The sequence below is a fragment of the Corvus moneduloides genome, chromosome 30 (assembly GCF_009650955.1).
Source record: "Corvus moneduloides isolate bCorMon1 chromosome 30, bCorMon1.pri, whole genome shotgun sequence".
Taxonomy (NCBI): domain Eukaryota; kingdom Metazoa; phylum Chordata; class Aves; order Passeriformes; family Corvidae; genus Corvus; species Corvus moneduloides.
Window position 1 is genome coordinate 161,316 of NC_045505.1, and position 19,930 is coordinate 181,245.

The following is a 19,930-nucleotide window of genomic DNA, read 5'->3' on the forward strand; positions in this document are numbered from 1 at the left end:
GCTGATTGGCTGAAGCCGCGGACTTCCGGGAGCGCCCGCGGCGGCGGCGGCGCCGTGCCCGGCGAGCGCGCGGCGGGAGGTGCGAGCGCCCCCTGGTGGCGGGACGGGAGAGAGGGCGGCCCCGGTCCCGGCCCCGGTCCCGATCCTGGTTCTGCTCCCGGTCCCGGTGGCCCCGGAGTCTCGTTCGTGGGTAGTCCCGTTCCCGCGGTCCTGTCCCCGGTGTCCCGGCGGCGCCGTCCCCCGCGTCCCCGCAGTCCGGTGGTCCCGTTCCCAGCAAGGATGCTCCCGGTGTCCCGTCCCCGGCGGGCCCCTTCCCGCGGTCTTGCTGCCTCCGCGGTGCCGTCCCCGGTGTCCCGTTCCTACGGTCGCGTCCCCGCTGTCCCCGCAGTCCGGTGGTGGCCGGTCCCCGGTGGTCCCGTCCCGTCGCTCCTCGTCCCCAGCAGCGGTGCCTCCGGTGTCCCATCCCCGGTGTCCGGTCCCCGGTGTCCCCACAGCCCGGTGGTCCCGTCCCCGCGGTCCCAGCAGCGATGTCCCCATGGCCTCTCCCCGATGTCACCCCCGGCTCCCCCCGTCCCGGTGGTCCCATCCCGGTGTCCCGTTCCCGGTGTCCCGTTCCCACATCCCGGGTGTCCCGTCCCTGCGGGCCCGTCCCAGGGGTGCCACCGCCGGTGTCCCCCCGGTCCCCCCAGTCCCCAGAGTCCTCCCTGTCCCCGCTGTGCCCCCCCCGCACCGGTCCCCAGTGTCCCCCCACTCCCAGTGTCCCCAGTCCCAGTGTCCCCAGTCCCCAGTGTCCACTCAGTCCCAGTGTCCCCAGTCCCAGTGTCCCTCCAGTCCCAGTGTCCCCAGTCCCAGTGTCCACTCAGTCCCAGTGTCCACCCAGTCCCACTGTCCCCAGTCTCAGTGTCCCTCCAGTCCCCGGTGTCCCTCCAGTCCCCAGTGTCCCCCCAGTCCCAGTGTCCCCAGTCCCAATGTCCCCAGTCCCAGTGTCCCCCCAGTCCCCAGTGTCCCCAGTCCCAGTGTCCCCTGCCGCTGTCCCCCCGCTGTTCCCCCCATCCCCGGTGTCCCCGCTCTGGTCCCCAGTGCTCCCCCCATCCCCAGTGTCCCCGCAGTGTCCCCCCGCTGTCCCCACTGTCCCCCCATCCCTGCTGTCCCCAGTGTCCCCCCGATGTCCCCCCGATGTCCCCCCGATGTCCCCCCATGCCCCAGAGCTCTCCCCATTCCTGATGTCCCCGCAGTGTCCCCGCTGTCCCCCCGTTCCCGAGTGCTCCCCCCATCCCCGCTGTCCCCCCAGTGTCCCCCCGTTCCCCAGCACTCTCCCCATCCCTGCTGTCCCCGCAGTGTCCCCACTGTCCCCAGTGTCCCCCCATTCCCCAGCACTCTCCCCATCCCCACTGTCCCCGCTGTCCCCACAGTGTCCCCACTGTCCCCCTGCTGTCCCCCCGCTGTCCCCGCTGTCCCCCCCCATCCCCGCCATCCCCGCTGTCCCCCCCCATCCCCGCCATCCCCGCTGTCCCCACTGTCCCCCGCCATCCCCGCTGTCCCTCCCATCCCCGCTGTCCCCCCCATCCCCGCTGTCCCCCGCCATCCCCGCTGTCCCCCGCCATCCCCGCTGTCCCCCCGCTGTCTCCCCGCTGTCCCCCCGCTGTCCCCCCTGTCCCCCGCCATCCCCGCTGTCCCCCCGCTGTCCCCCCGCGCTGACATTTCCCCGCGCAGGCTCCCGCCGGCACCATGAGCACCGAGACGCTGGTCAAGGACGTCAAACCGGGGCTCAAGAACCTCAACCTCATCTTCATCGTGCTGGAGACGGGTGCGTGCGAGCCCCCCCCGCCCCCCCCGGGTCCCCTCCGTCCCCTCCATCCCCCGCTGACCCCCGGTGTCCCCTGGGTGTCCCCTGGGTGTCCCCTCCAGGCCGGGTGACCAAGACGAAGGACGGCCACGAGGTGCGGACGTGCAAAGTGGCCGACAAGACCGGCAGCATCAACATCTCGGTGTGGGACGATGTGGGGAACCTCATCCAGCCCGGGGACATCATCCGGCTCACCAAGGGGTACGGCGGCACTTGGGGACCCCCGGGGACCCCCAGGGACCCCCCGAGTCCCTCATCATCCTCCTCCTCCTCCTCCTCAGCTACGCCTCGGTCTTCAAGGGCTGCCTGACGCTCTACACCGGCCGCGGGGGGGACCTGCAGAAGATCGGCGAGTAAGGACGGGCCCGGGGGGGTTTTGGGGTCTGGGGGGAGTTTGGGGGGTCACGGGGGGACCCCACGGCCCCGCTCTGCCCCGCAGGTTCTGCATGGTCTATTCCGAGGTGCCCAACTTCAGCGAGCCCAACCCCGAGTACGTGGCGCAGCAGTCGCAGGGCAAAGGGGTGAGTTGGGGGGGCTCGGAGTCGAGTCCCTCCCAAATTTCCCCTGAATTTTCCCAGAATTCCCCCAAATTTGCCCCAAATCCCCTCAAACTTCTCCCAAATTTTCCCAACCCCTCAAATTTCCCCCAAATCCCCTCAGATTTCCCCCAAATCCCCTCAAACTTCCCCCAAATCCCCTCAAATTTCCCCCAAACCACCCCAAATTTCCCTAACCCCCCCCCACCAAATCCCCCCAGATTTTCCCAACCCCTCAAATTTCCCCCAAATCCCCTCAAATTTCCCCCAAATCGCCCCAAATTTCCCTAACCCCCCCCCAAACGCCCCCAAATTTCCCCCAAATCCCCCCCCAGAGCCTGGGGGGAGGGGGAGGGGCCATGGTGGCACTGCCGGGACCCCTCCCCCCGGCACCCCCAGCTCTGTGACACTCGGGGGGTCTCCGTCCCGTCTCCCCAGGCCCAGAACGAGAGCGCGACCCCGGCAGCTCCCCAGCCCCCCCAGGGCTCCCCCGCCGCCCCCCCAGGTGGGTACCGCAGCCCCCTCCCCCTCCTCCGTGCCACCCCGCACCCCCTCAGCCCCCTCCTCACCTCCCGGTTCCCCGCAGCCCCCGACAGCCAGAACGGGAACGGGCTGAGCCCGGGGGGGCCCGCGCACCCCCCCGCCGCCCCCCCGCACCCCCCGAGCGGCCGCATCACCCGCAGCCAGCCCGGCCACCCGAACCCCGTCAGCAACGGCAAAGAGACGCGCAGGAGCAGCAAGAGATAACGGGGACCCCCCCGCGGACCCCCCCCCCGGGCCCTCCCCGGGACCACCGGCAGCTGGGGGCGGAGGGGGGGGTGGTCCCTGGTGCCCCAGCCCCGGGGCGAGGAGGGGGTGCCCGGTGCCCACTCGCGGCGGTGCCTCCGGGGGGGGGCGAGCGTGGCCCGGACCCCCCCCACCCTCCCCCGCCGCCTCCGGTGCTCGGGGGTCCCGGGCAGGACGGGGCAGCCCCCGGGGGGGTGTCCAGGCCGTGCCCCCCACCCTCGTGCGCGGTCGGGACGCGTCGAGTGGGGGGGGGTTAATAAAGAACCGAGCTCTGCCCGCGCCTCCCCGGCTCTGCCCAGCGCGGGGGGCCCGGACCCCCCCGCCCGCCGCCCTCCGGGCCCTCCCCGCGGCCCCTCCCGGCACCGGGGCCGGCTGGGAGCAGCTCCGGGGTGACCCTTGGCCCCCCCCGGGTCGGGCGCAGCAGACGCGGGACGGGGACGGGGACAGGCGGGAGACAGCGAGGGGCGCGCCATCGGCTCAGGTGGGCACGGGTGGGCACGGGAGGGGTCCCGGGGGGGGGCACGGGTGACACCGGCGCCGCACCTGCGGGGGTCCCACGGGCCGGGGGACAGCGAGACCCGGCTGGGAGGGCGGGGGGCGGCTCCGGGGAGGGTGGGGACACCCGCGGGGGTGTCGGGGGGTCGGTGGGGCGGCGGCTCCCGGGGTTTTCCAGCCCCACGGCGTGGCCGGGCCCCACGTGGAGTGGGGCGGGGGGGGGGAGGAGCGGCCATCCCGTGTCCGTGTGGGGCCGTCCCGTGTCCCCGACGGTGGCGGAGGGGGCTGGAGGGGGGACACGGCCGTGGGTGGGGGGCTGGGGGCGTGGGGTGGGGGCCGAGGGCTTTATCTCGCTCTCGGTGAAACATTAACTCCCCCGCCAAACCCGCGCCCGTTGCAAAACCTCCCCTCAAGGACGAGGGTCACCGTGTGTCCCCCCCCGGCTGTCCCCACGACCCCCCATCTCCCACCCTGCGACCCCACGGGGGGGGCCCGGGAGCCGCGTCCCCCCCCCCCAGCCCCGCTCCCCGCGGTGTCCCTGAGCCCCGGTGCGGGACACGTGTCCCGGGAGGTGTCCCCGGTGCCGCCCGTGGCTCTCCGTGCGGCCGGACCGCCGGACGGGTGACAGGAGGGTGACAGAACAGAAACCCCCCCAGTCCTGGTGGCACCGGCACCAGGGTGACACCGGCCCCGCGCCTGCGGGGGTCCCGCGGGCCGGGGGACAGCGAGACCCGGCCGGGCGGGCGGGGGGGCGGCTCCGGGGAGGGTGGGGACACCCGCGGGGGTGTCGGGGGGGTCGGTGGGTTGCGAGCGAGGGCTGAGGGGTCCCAACATCGCCCCTCTCCTCCAGCTGCTGCCGCGGGATCCGGCCCCATGAGCCCCCCTGGGCTCCTCCTGGGCGTCCTGGGGCTGCTGGCTCTGGGGACCGGGGGGTCCCCGGGGACACCGGCGGCTCCGGGGGAGCTCCCCGAGGACGCGGCGCAGGAGCACGGCTACTACCTGCAGCAGCTCTTCGGGCAGTACGGGGCCAACGGGACGCTGCCCTTCGAGGGGCTGGCGCGGCTGCTGGGCAGCCTCGGGCTGGGCCGGGTGCAGGTGGTCCAGATCCAGCACGAGGAGCTGGGCCACGGCCACGTCAGCCACCTGGACCTGCTCGAGGTGCAGGAGGACAAGCACCGGCACAGCCACCCGCTCTGGGAGCACGGCGGGGACGCGGCTCCCAGCGCCCCGACCACCGACGGACCCCACAGGTAGCTCGGGGTCCGCTCCCCGCGGGGCTGCCCCGCAGCGCGCTGTGCTGGGGGCTCATCACCCCCGTCTCCCGCAGCCCCCCGCCCTCCCGGACGCCGAGCTGGGTGGAGCCGGTACCCGCCGAGCCCCCCGGGGCTGGGGGAGCCTCCCGGCAGTTCCAGCCCACCCTGAGCCTGCTGGGGAGGGTCCTGGGCTTGGAGCACTCCAGCGCCGACCACCCGCACGACGACGTGAGTGGGGACGGGGGGGGTCGCGCTGTCCCGCTCCAGTGCCACATTCCGGTGCCCCCCCCGTGGAACCGGGACCCCCCAGCGCCGCTGACCGCGGGCCCCCCGCCCCCAGTGCCTCAACGTGACGCAGCTGCTGGTGAATTTCGGGCTGGACTCGGTGCCGCAGCTGACGCCCGAGCAGTTCACGCTCCTGTGCCCCGCGCTGCTCTACCAGATCGACAGCCGCGTCTGCATCCAGCACAGCGATGAGGTGACGCTGCCTCCCCCGGGGGGGGCCCTGTGGCCAGGTAACCCCAAGCCGGGGCCCCTCTCTGGCCCCCGGCCCAAGCTCCCTCGTCCCTGGGATCCCCCGTCTCTGCAGCCCTATCCCTGTCCCCCCATCGTCTGGTCCCCATGTCCCCTGTCCCCATTGTGATATGGGGGTCCCCATCCCTGGGGTCCCCATCCCTGCATCCTCAAGACCCCCCTTTCCCCTCCCCCCATCCCTGTGCTCTCCTACTCGAGCCGTGCCCCCCTTCCCCCAGTCCTGATCCCGTTGTCCTCATCCCTGGAGTCCCCATTCCCACATCCCTGGAGTCCCCATTCCCACATCCCTGGGGTCCCCATTCCCACATCCCTGGGGTCCCCACCTCTACATCCCTGGGGTCCCCATTCCCACATCCCTGGGGTCCCCACCTCTACATCCCTGGGGTCCCCATTCCCACATCCCTGGGGTCCCCACCTCTACATCCCTGGGGTCCCCATTCCCACATCCCTTGGGTCCCTATCCCTGGAGTCCCCATTCCCACATCCCTGGGGTCCCCATCCCTCCATCCCCAAGGCCCCCCCACTCCCACCCCCCACTCCCCGTGCCCCCCTGCTCCGGCCATGCCCCCTGACCCTCCCCGCAGCGCTGGGCTGGGGGCTCCTGGCCGTGGTGTCCGTGAGCCTCCCCTCCGCCCTGGCCGTGCTCCTGGTCCCGCTGTTGAGCCGCGGCTCCTTTCGCTCGCTCCTGGCCTTCCTGGTGGCCCTGGCCGTGGGGACACTCTGCGGGGACGCCCTGCTGCACCTCTGGCCCCACGTAGGTACCGCCGCGGGGGTGGCACCCGGGGGACACCGCGGTGTCCGCGTCCCTTGAGCCGCCGCGTCCCCGTGTCCAGGCGCAGGGCAGGCACCAGGAGCCGCCGGGGGAGCCGGGCCCCGAGGTGCTGCAGGGGCTGGCGGTGCTGGGGGGCCTTTACCTGCTCTTCCTGCTGGAGCTGCTCCTGGGGATGCTGCGGCGCCGGCGGGAGGCCACGGTGAGAGCGGCGGGCACCGGGCGGGCACGGGGCCGCCACCGGGGCCAGCTCTGTACGCAACGGCTCCGTTGTCCCCAGGGACACCCCCACGGAGAGACCCCCGGCCTGGCCGCGGGGGTCCCGGCATCGCCACGGGGAGGTACGACCCCCTCGCACCCTCCAGAGCCCCCCGCTCCGGCCCCGGCCCCGGCACCCACCGGAGCCGGAGTGTCCATCCCGCCGCAGGGACCGAGCTGCGACACCTGACGGCACCGGACCCGGAGCTGGAGCTGAGACGCCCCGAGCCCCCCCAGGGACCCTCTCACGGACACTCCCACGGACACTCCCACGGCCCCGCGCTGCCCCTCGGCTCCGGGGCCGCTGACATTGTGTGGATGGTGGTGCTGGGGGACGGCATCCACAACCTGACGGACGGGCTGGCCATCGGTGAGGGCGGGGACCGGGACCGGGACGGGGACGGGGATGGGGACGAAGATGGAGGCAGAAGGGATGCGCAGGGACAGGAGGATACTGGGGACGGGGGGAAGGGGGGCAGCGGGGACAGGCGGACAAGAGGCACAGGGTCCCGCGTCAGGGGCGGGGCACAGGGGACAAGGGACAGGCGTCGCATCGGGAACAGAGGGACAAGGGGTGCACAGAGGACCAGGGGTGAGCGGACGGGGGTGTGTCAGGGGCAGGGGGACAGGGGGACAAGGGGTGCACAAGAGCAGCAGGGACAGGGGCACAAGGGGCGCACGGTGGTTCAGGGGCAGGGGGACAAGGGGTGCATCGGGGATGGGGGACAAGGGCTGCCGGGTTTATTGGGGGCAAGGGGACAGAGGGACAAGGGGTGCCCGGCGCGTCGGGCACCGGGGCCGTGCGGGTCCGAGACGAGGAACCCTCTCCCCACAGGAGCCGCCTTCTCGCACAGCCTCTCCAGCGGGCTCAGCACGGCGCTGGCCGTGCTCTGCCACGAGCTGCCCCACGAGCTGGGTGAGTCGCTGGCCCCCGCCCTGGCCCTCCCCCAGAGCTGGGGACAGCCCTGAACCCCCCCTCCGGTGGCCGCAGGTGACCTGGCGGTGCTGCTGCGGGCGGGCACAGCCCCGCGCTCCGTCCTGCTCCTCAACCTGCTCTCGGCCCTGCTCTCCTGCCTGGGGGTGGTCGCGGGGGCGGCCCTGGGGCAGAGCGGGACCCCCCTCGCCCCCTGGCTCCTCACCGCCACCGCCGGCATCTTCCTCTACGTGGCCCTGGCCGACATGGTAAGGGGAGTCTGGGGGGGCCCGGGGGGTGTCCGGGGGGTCTCACGGCAACCCCGCTGAGCCCCCCCTGCTCTGCCCCAGCTCCCCGAGGCGCTGCGGGGCTCCGAGGGTCCCGGCGAGGGCACCTGGAGCCGCTTCCTCCTGCAGAACGCGGGGTTCCTGCTGGGCGCTGGCATCATGCTGGGCATCGCCCTGGCCGAGGGGCACCTCCGCGCTTGGCTCCAGCCCTGAGGGGCTCGGTCCCGCTCGCCCCCGCCGCTGACCGGAGCCGGAGCGGGCGGCGGGACCCCCACCCCGCCCTCAGGACGGGATTTTGCCCCCTCCTCAAGAACCCCGCGGGGGGATCGGCCGTGCCGGGAGCCTCAGGCTCAGCCCCGCGGGAGGGGACTCGGGGGGTCCCCTCGCTGCCCCGTGGCCTCTCCCGGGGTGGACACGCGGCTCCGGGGCTGGATCCGAGCGTGTTCCCTCTCCTGACCCCCCCCGCGAGGAGCCGAGGAAGGACCAGAGCTCTTAGAAGCGAGAATTGATCCAGCGCCGCAATAAAAAGAGCAGGATTTGGTCACAGGGGCTGGATTTGCTGCCTGGCTCCTGTCCCCGCGGGTGTCCGGCTCTGGGGACAGCGGTGGCACAGAGAGGGGTCTCGGGGTGTCCCTGTCCAGCTGTAGATGCGCCAAATTTGGGGGGCGGGCGCCGCTTGGGACTCCTCAGGGGGTTTGGGCTCCTCGGGGGTCTCGGAGCCCGTCCTGCAGTGGGGCTGGGAGCCCTGGAAAGGCTGGGAGCCCATCCCACAGCAGGGAACCCTCAGGGGTTCAGGACCGCTTGGGGGATTGGGACCCCATCCAACAGCGGGGGTGAGACCCCTCAATGGTCCAGGAGCTCTCAGGGGGCTGGGACCCCATCCCGGGGCAAGGCCGGGACCCTTCAGGGGGCTGAGACCCCTTGGGGGCTTGGGACCCCTCGGAGGGTTGGGACCTTGTCCCACAGCGGGACTGGGACCCCTCATAGGTCCAGGAACCACTCGGGGGGCTGGGATCCTGTCCCACAGTGGGATTGGGACCCTTTGAGGGGCTGGGACATCATCCCACAGCAGGACTGGGACCCCTCAAAGGTCCAGGACCCCTCCGCTGAGGGGTCCCAGCAAGACTGGGACCTCTGAGGGTTCTGGGACCTCTCAGGGTTTTGGGACCTCTCAAGGTTCTGGGACCTCTCAGGGTTCTGGGACCCCTCAGGGTTCTGGGACCCCTCAGGGCTTTGGGACCTCTCAAGGTTCTGGGACCCCTCAGGGTTCTGGGACCTCTCAGGGTTCTGGGACCCCTCAGGGCTTTGGGACCTCTCAAGGTTCTGGGACCCCTCAAGGTTCTGGGACCCCTCAGGGTTCTGGGACCCCTCAGGGTTCTGGGACCTCTCAGGGTTTTGGGACCCCTCAGGAACGCGGGACCTCCCAAGGCTTTGGGACCCCTCAAGGTTCTGAGACCCCTCAGGAGCCGGGGACCGCTCAGGGTTCTGGGACCTCTCAAGGTTCTGGGACCCCTCAGGGTTCTGGGGCCCCTCAGGAACCCGGGACCTCCCAAGGTTCTGGGACCCCTCAGGGTTCTGGGGCCCCTCAAGGTTCTGGGACCCCTCAGGGTTTTGGGACCCCTCAGGAACCCGGGACCTCCCAAGGTTCTGGGACCCCTCAGCGTTCTGGGACCCCTCAGGAACCCGGGACCTCCCAAGGTTCTGGGACCCCTCAAGGTTCTGGGACCCCTCAGCGTTCTGGGACCCCTCAGCGTTCTGGGACCCCTCAAGGTTCTGGGACCCCTCAGGGATTGCAGGACCCCTGGCACCTCCAGCCTGTTCTCCCACCGTGCTTTGCCCAGCTCAGCCTGACCCATCCCAGAGGTCATTCCCGGGGCAGAGCAATGCGGCAGAACCCCGAAACCCCCCGGGGTCAACGCACAGAGCCCCAAAACGCGGCAGTTTTAGCTCAAACCTCCGGGAACCGACGGGCTCAGAAAAGACAAAAAAAGGGACAGGAGGAAATCGCAGCTTCTCCAAAGCTCCAGAGGAACTCGGGAAGAGCAGCAGGAACCCCTGGATCCCCGAATCACCACACCCACGGAGCTTTCCATGCGAAGTTTCCTTTATTTATTTTCAAGTTGACGAAGAACAATATCGATAACGACTGGGTCGAGTAAGGCTATTTTCCTCTTTTTTTTTTTTTTTTTTTTTTTTTTTTTTGTGTGTGTGTTTTTTGTTTTTTTTTTTCCCCCTCCTCCTCTCTTTTTCCATCTCCTCTCCCCTTTTCCCCCTGCACGGGAAGAGGTGGGGCGGGGGGACAACAAACCGAGGCCCGGGAGAAACGGACCCGCCCACGGAGGAGGAGTCGGCGGTACCTGACAGGTGATGATGAGGTTTTCGTTTTTGTCCTGTCGGCGTCAAAGGAACATTTATGTGCATAAAATACAGAGGTGCAGCATTGACACGGAGGATATTTAAAGACACAGAGTTGCTACAGATGCCTTAGAGACGCGTTCCCCCCCCCCATCCCCAACTGCCCCGCGGGGGCTCCGGCTCCGGCCCCCTCCAGCCTCGCGCCGCAATTCCAAGGATTTTTTTTAGGCTGATGTTTCGGGTGAGCCTCGGCTTTTATTCGTTTTTGGGGTTTTGTTGTTTTTTTTGTTTTGTTTTTAAATCTCCTTTCACTGCCGAGCCCAGAAAATTCCAGCTGGGAGAAGAGGATTGAACAGCTCCTTGTGTCCTTGGAGAAAAACAAAGGGAAGGGGAAGGAAAGGAAAGGTGGAAAAGGGAGTGCGGGGGGTGGGGGGGAAGGAAAGGAAAAGGAAAAACAAAGCCCGAACCGAGGAATCCGCGTGTCCGTGCCGGTATCCAGTGGGAAGGGGTTGTTTTATTCCTTTGGTTTCTCACTGAAGGCAAAGGTGGGATCCGACCCCGACGTTCCCACCCGGGAAGGAGCCGGGGAGCTCCGCAGGCCCCGCGGAACAGCGGGATAAAATCAAGGAGGAAAAAAAAACCAAAATAAAGGTTTTTTTTTTTTTTCTGGGGTCTCTGCTTTTGTTGGTTTGGGGTTTTCCTTGTTCCTTCCCCTCCCGGGAATTGGGATCTGCACGAGCCCCCCCAGATTCGGGTGCTCCGAGCACCCCAAATGGGAACAAAACCAAAACGGATTCCACGTTTTTGGAGATTTTTGGGTTTTTTTTTTTCACTTGGCTTTTCAGTGCTACTTTGTTTTGTTTTGTTTTTTTTTTTTTTTTGATCTGCCGGATTCCAGCCCCGGGATGCGGCCGGGAGGGGCCGGGGGCTGCTCTTGTGGGATTGGGGAGGGGTCCTCGCTCCGTCTGGGAAGGGAAAGGAGAGGGAGGGGAAAGGGAATGGGAAAGGGAAAGAGAAAGGGAAAGGGAAAGGGGAAAGGGAGAGGAAAAAGGGGAAAAGGGTGGGAGAAGGGTGAAAAGGGGATGGGAAAGGGAGAGAAGGGGTGGAAGAAGGAAGAAAAAGGGGTGGGAATAGAGGTGGGAAAGGGAATGGAAGTGTGGGACAGGGCTTGGAGAGGGAAGGGAAGGGAAAAGGGGTGGGAGAGACGGGAAAAGGGGTGGGAAAAAGGGTGAGAAAGAGAGGGGAGCAGGAGGAAAAAGGGGTGAGGGATGGGGAATGGGTGGGGAAAGAGATTGGAGAGGGGGGAGAGAGGGGCGGGACAGGGACGGGACAGAAGCAGGACAGGGATGGGAGAGGCGACAGGGACGGGACAGGAGCGGGACACAGGGATAGGAGCGGGACGGGGGGACAGGAGAGGGACAGGAGCGGGACACGGGGACACGGGGACAGGAGCGGGACGGGAGCGGGACACGGGGACGGGAGCGGGACACGGGGACAGGAGCGGGACAGGAGCGGGACACAGGGATAGGAGCAGGACGGGGGGACAGGAGAGGGACAGGAGCGGGACACGGGGACACGGGGACAGGAGCGGGACGGGAGCGGGACACGGGGACGGGAGCGGGACACGGGGACGGGAGCGGGACACGGGGACAGGAGCGGGACGGGGGGACAGGAGAGGGACAGGAGCGGGACACGGGGACACGGGGACAGGAGCGGGACGGGAGCGGGACACGGGGACGGGAGCGGGACACGGGGACGGGAGCGGGACAGGAGCGGGACACAGGGATAGGAGCAGGACGGGGGGACAGGAGAGGGACAGGAGCGGGACACGGGGACGGGAGCGGGACAGGGGGACAGGAGCGGGACGGGAACGGGACCGGAGCGGGACACGGGGACAGGAGCGGGACGGGAACGGGACAGGAGCGGGACACGGGGACAGGAGCGGGACAGGGGGACAGGAGCGGGACACAGGGACGCGGGGACAGGAGCGGGACGGGAACGGGACAGGGGCACAGGAGCGGGACACGGGGACAGGAGCGGGACAGGGGGACAGGAGCGGGACGGGAACGGGACAGGGGGACAGGAGCAGGACACGGGGACACGGGGACACGGGGACACGGGGACAGGAGCGGGACGGGAACGGGACAGGGGGACAGGAGCGGGACACCGGGACAGGAGCGGGACACGGGGACGGGAACGGGACAGGGGCACAGGAGCAGGACACGGGGACAGGAGCGGGACGGGAACGGGACAGGAGCGGGACACGGGGACAGGAGCGGGACAGGGGGACAGGAGCGGGACACAGGGACACGGGGACAGGAGCGGGACGGGAACGGGACAGGTGGACAGGAGCAGGACACGGGGACACGGGGACAGGAGCGGGACGGGAACGGGACAGGGGGATAGGAGCAGGACACGGGGACACGGGGACAGGAGCGGGACGGGAACGGGACAGGTGGACAGGAGCAGGACACGGGGACACGGGGACAGGAGCGGGACGGGAACGGGACAGGGGGATAGGAGCAGGACACGGGGACACGGGGACAGGAGCGGGACGGGAACGGGACAGGGGCACAGGAGCAGGACACGGGGACACGGGGACACGGGGACAGGAGCGGGACGGGAACGGGACAGGGGGACAGGAGCAGGACACGGGGACAGGGGGACAGGAGCGGGACACCGGGACAGGAGCAGGACACGGGGACAGGAGCGGGACGGGAACGGGACAGGGGCACAGGAGCAGGACACGGGGACACGGGGACACGGGGACACGGGGACACGGGGACAGGAGCGGGATGGGAACGGGACAGGGGCACAGGAGCAGGACACGGGGACACGGGGACACACTTCCCTAACAAGCCGAAGCTCCCGAGTGCCCGCGGCCGGGGAGCGGCGGCAGCAGCGGCTCGGCCCGGCCCGGCCCCGCTCGGGGCGCTGCCGCCGGTACATTCAGTGTTCGTCGCAGGGTCTATGGCTCAGGGGGCGGCGCCCCTCGCTCGGGCAATGGCAGTGCAAAAACACCCGGTGACTTTGAAATGTAGTTAAATGTAATTTTTTTTTTTGTGCTGTTGTTTTTTTTTTTTTTTAATTCTTTCTATTTTTAAGCTCTTTTTTTTTTTCATATTTTTCTTTTTTTTTCCCCTCTCTCTCTCTCTCTCTCTCAAAACACAACTTCCCTTTGTCCATTCATTCCCTAGAAACGAACTTTTTTTTTTTTGTTGGTTTTTGGTTTTTGGTTTTTTTTTTTTTCCATTTTTTTCTTCTTCTTTCTCTTTTAAATTCCAACTGAAAAAATAAAGCCAAAGACACTCTCGTTCTCCCTCTCACCGCTCTCTATCCCGTGGGATGCTAAAGGGAATCCAGACTCATGCTTTTTAACAAAAGTGCTTATTACTTGAAGCAAGTGCTTTGGACCAAAGGGGTCGGAGAGAAACTTCCTTTGTTTTTTTGTTTTTTCCAGAGGGTCGGGACAGGGAAAAAGGACAAAGATCTGTTGCCTGCGTGTTCCGAACCAATCAATCAATCAATCAGATTGGAGGCGGGGTTGGGGGGGAAGCCGAAAACAAAAAAATTCCGCTGAACTGAGCAGGGAATGGTCCAACTTTGGCATAAAGGGATGGAAAATTTGGGAAGTGCTGGCGGTGCGGGGTGGGGGAGCAGAGCGGGGCAGGGCAGCGGAAGTTTCCCTCCATCCCTCTTTTTTACAACGCACCAGGGAAACCATCACGAAAAAAAAAGAGAAAAATCTCGTTTAGCAAAATAATGCAATTATTACCAAACACTTTGATTATTACTGAAATTGTCAAGCTGTGCTGTCGACGATAACGATAACAGCGTTAAAGGAGAACAAGACTGGGACCCCCCAAAAAAAGGCCACACGTCCCCTTTTTTCCCCTCCCTCCCACCCTCCCCCCACCCCATCCCCTCTGCTCCCGGGCAGCGGATGCGCCGCTGGAACCTCGTTTTCCTCCGTTTTCATCATTATTATTATAATTATAATAATTATTATTATTATTTTTCAAGACATGAAGGGGGGGGGAAAAAAGCTCCTGGCGAAGGGCAGAGGGCACGAAAAATCAAAAGGGTGAGAGAGGAAGGGATGGAGAAGCCCTTACGGAGATCACATTGATTGTCTCGGCGTCGCTGAGCGGAGGTGACGCGTTGGGTGACGCGTTGGGAGCGCGGGGGACGAGGCCGGCAAGAGGGATCAGCTTCCTCCTCCAAGCCAAAAATAAAAAGAAAAAAAACAAACCCGGAAAACCACGAGAATATTCCAAAAAAAAAACCTCAAAGAAAAACACCCAAAAAAACCCCTCAAAAAACCCCAAAAAAAAGACAAAAACCCCCAAGGTGTGCGGGGTGGGCAGAGCGAGGCAACAGCAGCGTTTTCCACGTGCTGGGAATTCCAGTGAAATGGTGCCGGGTGCCACCGCCACCCCCGCACCTCGGGATGGATCTCCATGGAAACGGAGCATCCCGGGAATCCGGGAATCGCAGCCCCGGGAGGGCTCAGGGCGTTTTCCTGCCCCGTGGGGAGGGCGAGGGAAGCGGAGGGAGGACGGAGCGGTGCCTGAATTCCTGCCGGGAAAGGGAAGGAGCGGCAGCGGGCGAGCGCGGATTCGCCAGCGAAATGTAAACAATTCCTCTTTTTTTTTTTTTCTTTTTTTTTCTTTAATTTTTTTTTCCAGTTCTCCTCCGTAGAATACTGGAAAGGATCTTCCCAAAAGGAAATAAAAGAGAAAAAAATTAAAAAAAAAAAAAAAAAAAAAGGAGCTTTTTTTTGTGGGTTTGGATTCAAGTTTTACGAGTTCGTTCCGCTTCCGAGCTGAGGTATCCGGTGCAAAAAAAAAAAAAGGGGGGCAGAGGGGAGGGGGACACGGCCGGGGGGGGTTCCATCCATAAAAATAAAAAAGGGAGGGGGATCCAGAGGGAAAGGGAGAAGGAAAAAGCCCCTCCCAAGTGCCTGGTGCTGGCTCCGAGAGCTCCCGCAGGGTTTTGTCGAGTGCTTTGCTGAGCGCGGGGTGGGGAGCGCGGGGGGAGCCCCGGGCTCGATCTCCTCCCTCGCTCGGGGGACAAATCCCTGCTGGGAATTCCAAGGAAATGTGCTTTTCACCCAAAGGCCAAGACTGGAACTTCCTATTTGGTTCTAGAAGAGTTTGGCTTTGGTTCAAAGAAACGAAAGGAAAGGGAAAGAGGGAAGGGAAGGGAAGGGAAGGGAAGGGAAGGGAAGGGAAGGGAAGGGAAGGGAAGGGAAGGGAAGGGAAGGGAAGGGAAGGGAAGGGAAGGGAAGGGAAGGGAAGGGAAGGGAAGGGAAGGGAAGGGAAGGGAAGGGAAGGGAAGGGAAGGGAAGGGAAGGGAAGGGAAGGGAAGGGAAGGGAAGGGAAGGGAAGGGAAGGGAAGGGAAGGGAAGGGAAGGGAAGGGAAGGGAAGGGAAGGGAAGGGAAGGGAAGGGAAGGGAAGGGAAGGGAAGGGAAGGGAAGGGAAGGGAAGGGAAGGGAAGGGAAGGGAAGGGAAGGGAAGGGAAGGGAAGGGAAGGGAAGGGAAGGGAAGGGAAGGGAAGGGAAGGGAAGGGAAGGGAAGGGAAGGGAAGGGAAGGGAAGGGAAGGAAGGAAAGGAAAGGAAAGGAAAGGAAAGGAAAGGAAAGGAAAGGAAAGGAAAGGAAAGGAAAGGAAAGGAAAGGAAAGGAAAGGAAAGGAAAGGAAAGGAAAGGAAAGGAAAGGAAAGGAAAGGAAAGGAAAGGAAAGGAAAGGAAAGGAAAGGAAAGGAAAGGAAAGGAAAGGAGTGAGGGGGTCCCGCCTTGGGGGGGGGGTCCCGCCCGGGCCGCCTCCCCCGGGAGGAGCCGCCTTCATGGAGAAAAGATTTCCAAATAAAATTGAAAAAGATCCAAAAAAAAGAGAGAATTTTGGTTCTAGAAACGCCCTTTTCTCTTGTTGGTATCCCTGCTCCCAAGCAGGGCAGCGGAGGGAGAGGAGCTGGGAGATTCCCGAAATTCCGCTGCCTTTTCCAGGTCCTTTGCCGGGTCTGCGTCCCAGTCTTTGGCTTTGAGCAGACTCGTGGCAGGGAGGGAATTGTTTGGTTTTGGGTTTTTGGGTATTGTTACAGGGATTCAGAAGGAAAAGCAAAAATCGAACCAACAGCGCAACATCCTCGGATGGGTCGAAGGTGCAGCATAAACAGGGATTTCCAAAAATGAAAATGAGAATGAAATGAAATGAAGTAAAAGAAAAGGAACAAAAAAAAAGAAATAAAATAAAATGAAATAAAATGAAATAAAATAACACAAAATGAAATAAAATAGAATGAAATAAAATAAAATAAAATGAAATGAAACAAAACAAAATAAGATGAAATTGAATGATGAAAATAAAATAAAATGAAATGAGACAAAACAAAATAAAATGAAATTAAATGAAATAAAATAAAACAAAAAAATGAAATGAAATAAAATAAAATAAAATAAAATGAAATTAAATGAAAGAAAACAAAAGAAAAGAAATGAAATAAAATGAAAAAAATTTTAAAAAATGAAATGAAAAAATAAAGTAAAACAAAATAAAATGAAATACAATAAAATGAAATGAAATAATATGAAATGAAATAAAAAATGAAATAAAATAAAATAAAGCAAAACAAAATGAACTGAACTGAAAGAAAATAAAATAAAACAAAATGAAATGAAATGAAATAAAATAAACCAAAAAAAAAAAAAAGTAAAATGAAATAAAACAAAATAAAATAAAATAAAGTAAAATGAAATAAGCCAAAATAAAATAAAATGAAATGAAATAAAATGAAATAAAAAAAAAAAAGAAATAAAATGAAATTTTAAAAAATTAAAAAAAAAAATTAAATTTTCAAAAAAGGAAAACCCAAACCAAAAAACAAACCCAACGATCCCACCCACATCCACGAAACCTGCCAGGATGCTGCATCCCAAAAAAAAATTCAATGCAGCGTTGGGAATAAGGACTTGCAAGTGCATTTGTTTCTTGAAGTAAAGGCTAAAAACGTTGAATTTTTTTTTTTCTTCTTTTTATGGTTTTTGTTGGTTTTTTTCCAAGGTAAATGCTCGTTTCTCTATAAATAATTCTCTTTTTTTTTGTTTTTTTTTAAAAAAACAACAACAACAACAACAACAAAACACAAACCCAAGCAACCAACACTGAGTCTCTCTCATGGAAACGGCCACGCAAAGCAGGGAAGGGAAACTCCAAAGCAGCTTTTTAGGATGTAACGATTTGCCAAAGGAAAAGGGGGAGGAAAAAAACCCCCCAAAACCCCAAAAAAACCAAAAAAAAACCCCAACCAAAACCTTCAAAAACTCAAAAAAGCCAACGACCAACAGAATCCCTAAAGTGCCTGGTGTGGGGAGGAGGCTCCAGCGGCGCATCTGTGCCCGGGCTCGGGCAGCAGCACCCGGCTTTGTTTCTTGTTTTTCCATAGAAATGAGCTGCCAAAGGATTTCGGAGTGTGCCAGGTACAGCAGATTTTGGGTTTTCAAGTGTTTGGGCTCGCAGGAGGGCAGCGATTCCGAGCTGCTCGGCCGGGAGCTGACCCCCTCCATCCCTAAATCCCAAACCCTCCCCGCCCCTGCCAAGAGTTCAGCTTTTCCTCATGCCGGCTGGGTGGGTGGCAGCTCCGGGGGTATCCTGGCAGGGCAGGGGGGGGGCTGGCACAAGGGAAAAACTGGGAATGGAGATACTGGGAATGGAAGAAAATCTCGGGAATGGAACAAAACGCTGGGAAGGAAAGGGCTCCGATCAAGCCCAGAGGAGGAAAAAACCAGCAGTGGATGGTGGCACCTGGCCCGTGCCAGCCCAAATCCTGCCCCTTCTGCCGGGGCAGCAGCTCCGGGGGTATCCCGGCAGGGCAGGGGGGGCTGGCACTGGGGAAAAACAGGGGAGGAAACAGCGGGAACGGAAGAAAAATATCGGGAATAGAACAAAACACCGGGAAGGAAACAAACGCCGGGAAGGAAACGGCTCCGATCAAGCCCGGAGAGGAAAAACCCAGCAGCGGATGGTGGCACCTGCCCTGTGCCAGCCCAAATCCTGCCCCTTCCGCCTCCTGCCCGGCCAGCCAGGGGCACAGGCAGGATTGGGAAGGCGCAGGGGACGGGAAGGCCACTGCCAGGAGCAGCTTTGGCACCGCCGGAGCGTGGAAAGCGCCGAACTCTTGGCTCCTCCCCAGCCCAGCCCACCCCACAGCCCGCGCTGGGCTTGCCCAGTCTTGTTCTCCTTTAAAGTGCCCTATATTTATAGAATTTCTAAATAAATAGAATAAGATATTAGGTCACCCATGGGTCGGGGCTACTCCGAGTAGCAGCCGTCCAGGCCGATGGCGTTGTGGCGCTCCTTGGAGTAGGGGCAGGCGGAGCCGTTCGGGAGGGCCCCGCACGCCGCCGCCGTCTTGGCCGCGATGCCGCAGTTCTTGAGGAGGTTGAAGCTGAAGGAGCCGATGGCGTCCTTGGGGGGGAAAGGCTTCATGGTGGAGAGGATAAGTGCCAGGCAGTCGGCCACGTCCTTGTTGGGGGCACACGCCAGCGCCGGGGTGTGACCTGCGAGGGAGGGAGGGAGCGGTGACGGCGGTGCGAGAGCCAAGGGGGTGTGGGGCTGTGGGGCTGTGGGGCTGTGGGATGGGCTGTGGGGCTGTGGGATGGGCTGTGGGGCTGTGGGGCTGTGGGGCTACGGGGGTGTGGGGCTGTGGGATGGGCTGTGGGGGTGTGGGATGGGGTGTGGGGCTGTGGGATGGGCTGTGGGGGTGTGGGATGGGGTGTGGGGCTGTGGGATGGGCTGTGGGGTTGTGGGGCTACGGGGGTGTGGGGCTGTGGGATGGGCTGTGGGGCTGTGGGGCTGTGGGGCTGTGGGGGTGCGAGAGCCAAGAGGGGCTGTGGGGCTGTGGGGCTGTGGGCTGGGGGGGTGTGGGATGGGTTGTGGGGCTGTGGGGGTGTGGGATAGGGTGTGGGGCTGTAGGATGGGCTGTGGGGGTGTGGGATGGGTTGTGGGGCTGTGGGGGTGTGGGATAGGGTGTGGGGCTGTAGGATGGGCTGTGGGGGTGTGGGATGGGTTGTGGGGCTGTGGGCTGGCATGTGGGGCTGTGGGGCTGTGGGATGGGCTGTGGGGGTGTGGGGCTGTAGGATGGATTGTGGAGCCGTGGGGGTGTGGGATGGGGTGTGGGATGGGCTGTGGGACTGTGGGGCTGTGGGATGGGCTGTGGGGCTGTGGGGCTGTGGAATGGGCTGTGGGGCTGTGGGGCTGTGGGGCTGTGGAATGGGCTGTGGGGCTGTGGGATGGGCTGTGGGGCTGTGGGGCTGTGGAATGGGCTGTGGGGCTGTGGAATGGGCTGTGGGGCTGTGGGATGGGCTGTGGGGCTGTGGGGCTGTGGAATGGGCTGTGGGGCTGTGGAATGGGCTGTGGGGCTGTGGGGCTGTGGAATGGGCTGTGGGGCTGTGGGATGGGCTGTGGGATGGGCTGTGGGATAGGCTGTGGGGCTGTGGGATGGGCTGTGGGATGGGCTGTGGGATGGGCTGTGGGGCTGTGGGATGGGCTGTGGGATGGGCTGTGGGATGGGCTGTGGGGCTGTGGGATGGGCTGTGGAATGGGCTGTGGGATGGGCTGTGGGGCTGTGGGATGGGCTGTGGGGCTGTGGGATGGGCTGTGGGATGGGCTGTGGGATGGGCTGTGGGATGGGCTGTGGGGCTGTGGGGCTGTGGGATGGGCTGTGGGGCTGTGGGGCTGTGGAATGGGCTGTGGGATGGGCTGTGGGGCTGTGGGATGGGCTGTGGGGCTGTGGGGCTGTGGAATGGGCTGTGGGATGGGCTGTGGGGCTGTGGGATGGGCTGTGGGGCTGTGGAATGGGCTGTGGGATGGGCTGTGGGGCTGTGGGCTGTGGGATGGGC

General features: G+C 63.1%; 3 protein-coding genes across 5 annotated transcripts in view; 2 read left to right on the plus strand and 1 right to left on the minus strand.

The window, feature by feature from the left end:
* Nucleotides 1-69: 69 nt before the first annotated feature.
* On the plus strand, nucleotides 70-3,442 carry NABP2 (nucleic acid binding protein 2). Its single transcript, XM_032094255.1, has 7 exons — nucleotides 70-190; nucleotides 1,714-1,807; nucleotides 1,909-2,047; nucleotides 2,128-2,199; nucleotides 2,286-2,367; nucleotides 2,821-2,887; nucleotides 2,969-3,442. The coding sequence occupies exons 2-7, from the start codon at nucleotides 1,729-1,731 to the stop codon at nucleotides 3,127-3,129; spliced, it is 600 nt and encodes a 199-aa protein (XP_031950146.1). The 5' UTR covers nucleotides 70-190; nucleotides 1,714-1,728; the 3' UTR covers nucleotides 3,130-3,442.
* Nucleotides 3,443-4,519: 1,077 nt separating this feature from the next.
* SLC39A5 (solute carrier family 39 member 5) lies at nucleotides 4,520-8,186 on the plus strand. The gene is made up of 10 exons (XM_032093822.1): nucleotides 4,520-4,913; nucleotides 4,991-5,144; nucleotides 5,257-5,431; nucleotides 6,035-6,204; nucleotides 6,284-6,421; nucleotides 6,500-6,560; nucleotides 6,647-6,847; nucleotides 7,313-7,393; nucleotides 7,469-7,659; nucleotides 7,741-8,186. Exons 1-10 carry the CDS (start codon nucleotides 4,537-4,539, stop codon nucleotides 7,888-7,890), a joined length of 1,698 nt encoding a protein of 565 aa, XP_031949713.1. The 5' UTR covers nucleotides 4,520-4,536; the 3' UTR covers nucleotides 7,891-8,186.
* An 8,873-nt stretch (nucleotides 8,187-17,059) lies between these two features.
* Nucleotides 17,060-19,930, minus strand: part of ANKRD52 (ankyrin repeat domain 52) — a 51,526-nt gene continuing 48,655 nt past the window's right edge. For all 3 annotated transcript variants that reach the window (XM_032093987.1, XM_032093989.1, XM_032093988.1), the window contains one exon: nucleotides 17,060-18,589. In XM_032093987.1, coding sequence (XP_031949878.1) covers nucleotides 18,342-18,589 — 248 coding nt within the window. In that variant the 3' untranslated portion in view covers nucleotides 17,060-18,341. The remainder of the gene's footprint in view (nucleotides 18,590-19,930) is intronic.

Excerpts from the sequence above, each read along its gene's own strand:
- NABP2 (XM_032094255.1), top strand. The coding sequence starts at position 1,729 with ATGAGCACCGAGACGCTGGTCAAGGACGTCAAACCGGGGCTCAAGAAC. Across the intron at positions 1,808-1,908 it reads CTTCATCGTGCTGGAGACGG|GCCGGGTGACCAAGACGAAG; the intron begins GTGCGTGCGAGC and ends TGTCCCCTCCAG. Across the intron at positions 2,048-2,127 it reads ATCATCCGGCTCACCAAGGG|CTACGCCTCGGTCTTCAAGG; the intron begins GTACGGCGGCAC and ends CCTCCTCCTCAG.
- SLC39A5 (XM_032093822.1), top strand. The coding sequence starts at position 4,537 with ATGAGCCCCCCTGGGCTCCTCCTGGGCGTCCTGGGGCTGCTGGCTCTG. Across the intron at positions 7,394-7,468 it reads CGAGCTGCCCCACGAGCTGG|GTGACCTGGCGGTGCTGCTG; the intron begins GTGAGTCGCTGG and ends CGGTGGCCGCAG. Across the intron at positions 7,660-7,740 it reads ACGTGGCCCTGGCCGACATG|CTCCCCGAGGCGCTGCGGGG; the intron begins GTAAGGGGAGTC and ends GCTCTGCCCCAG.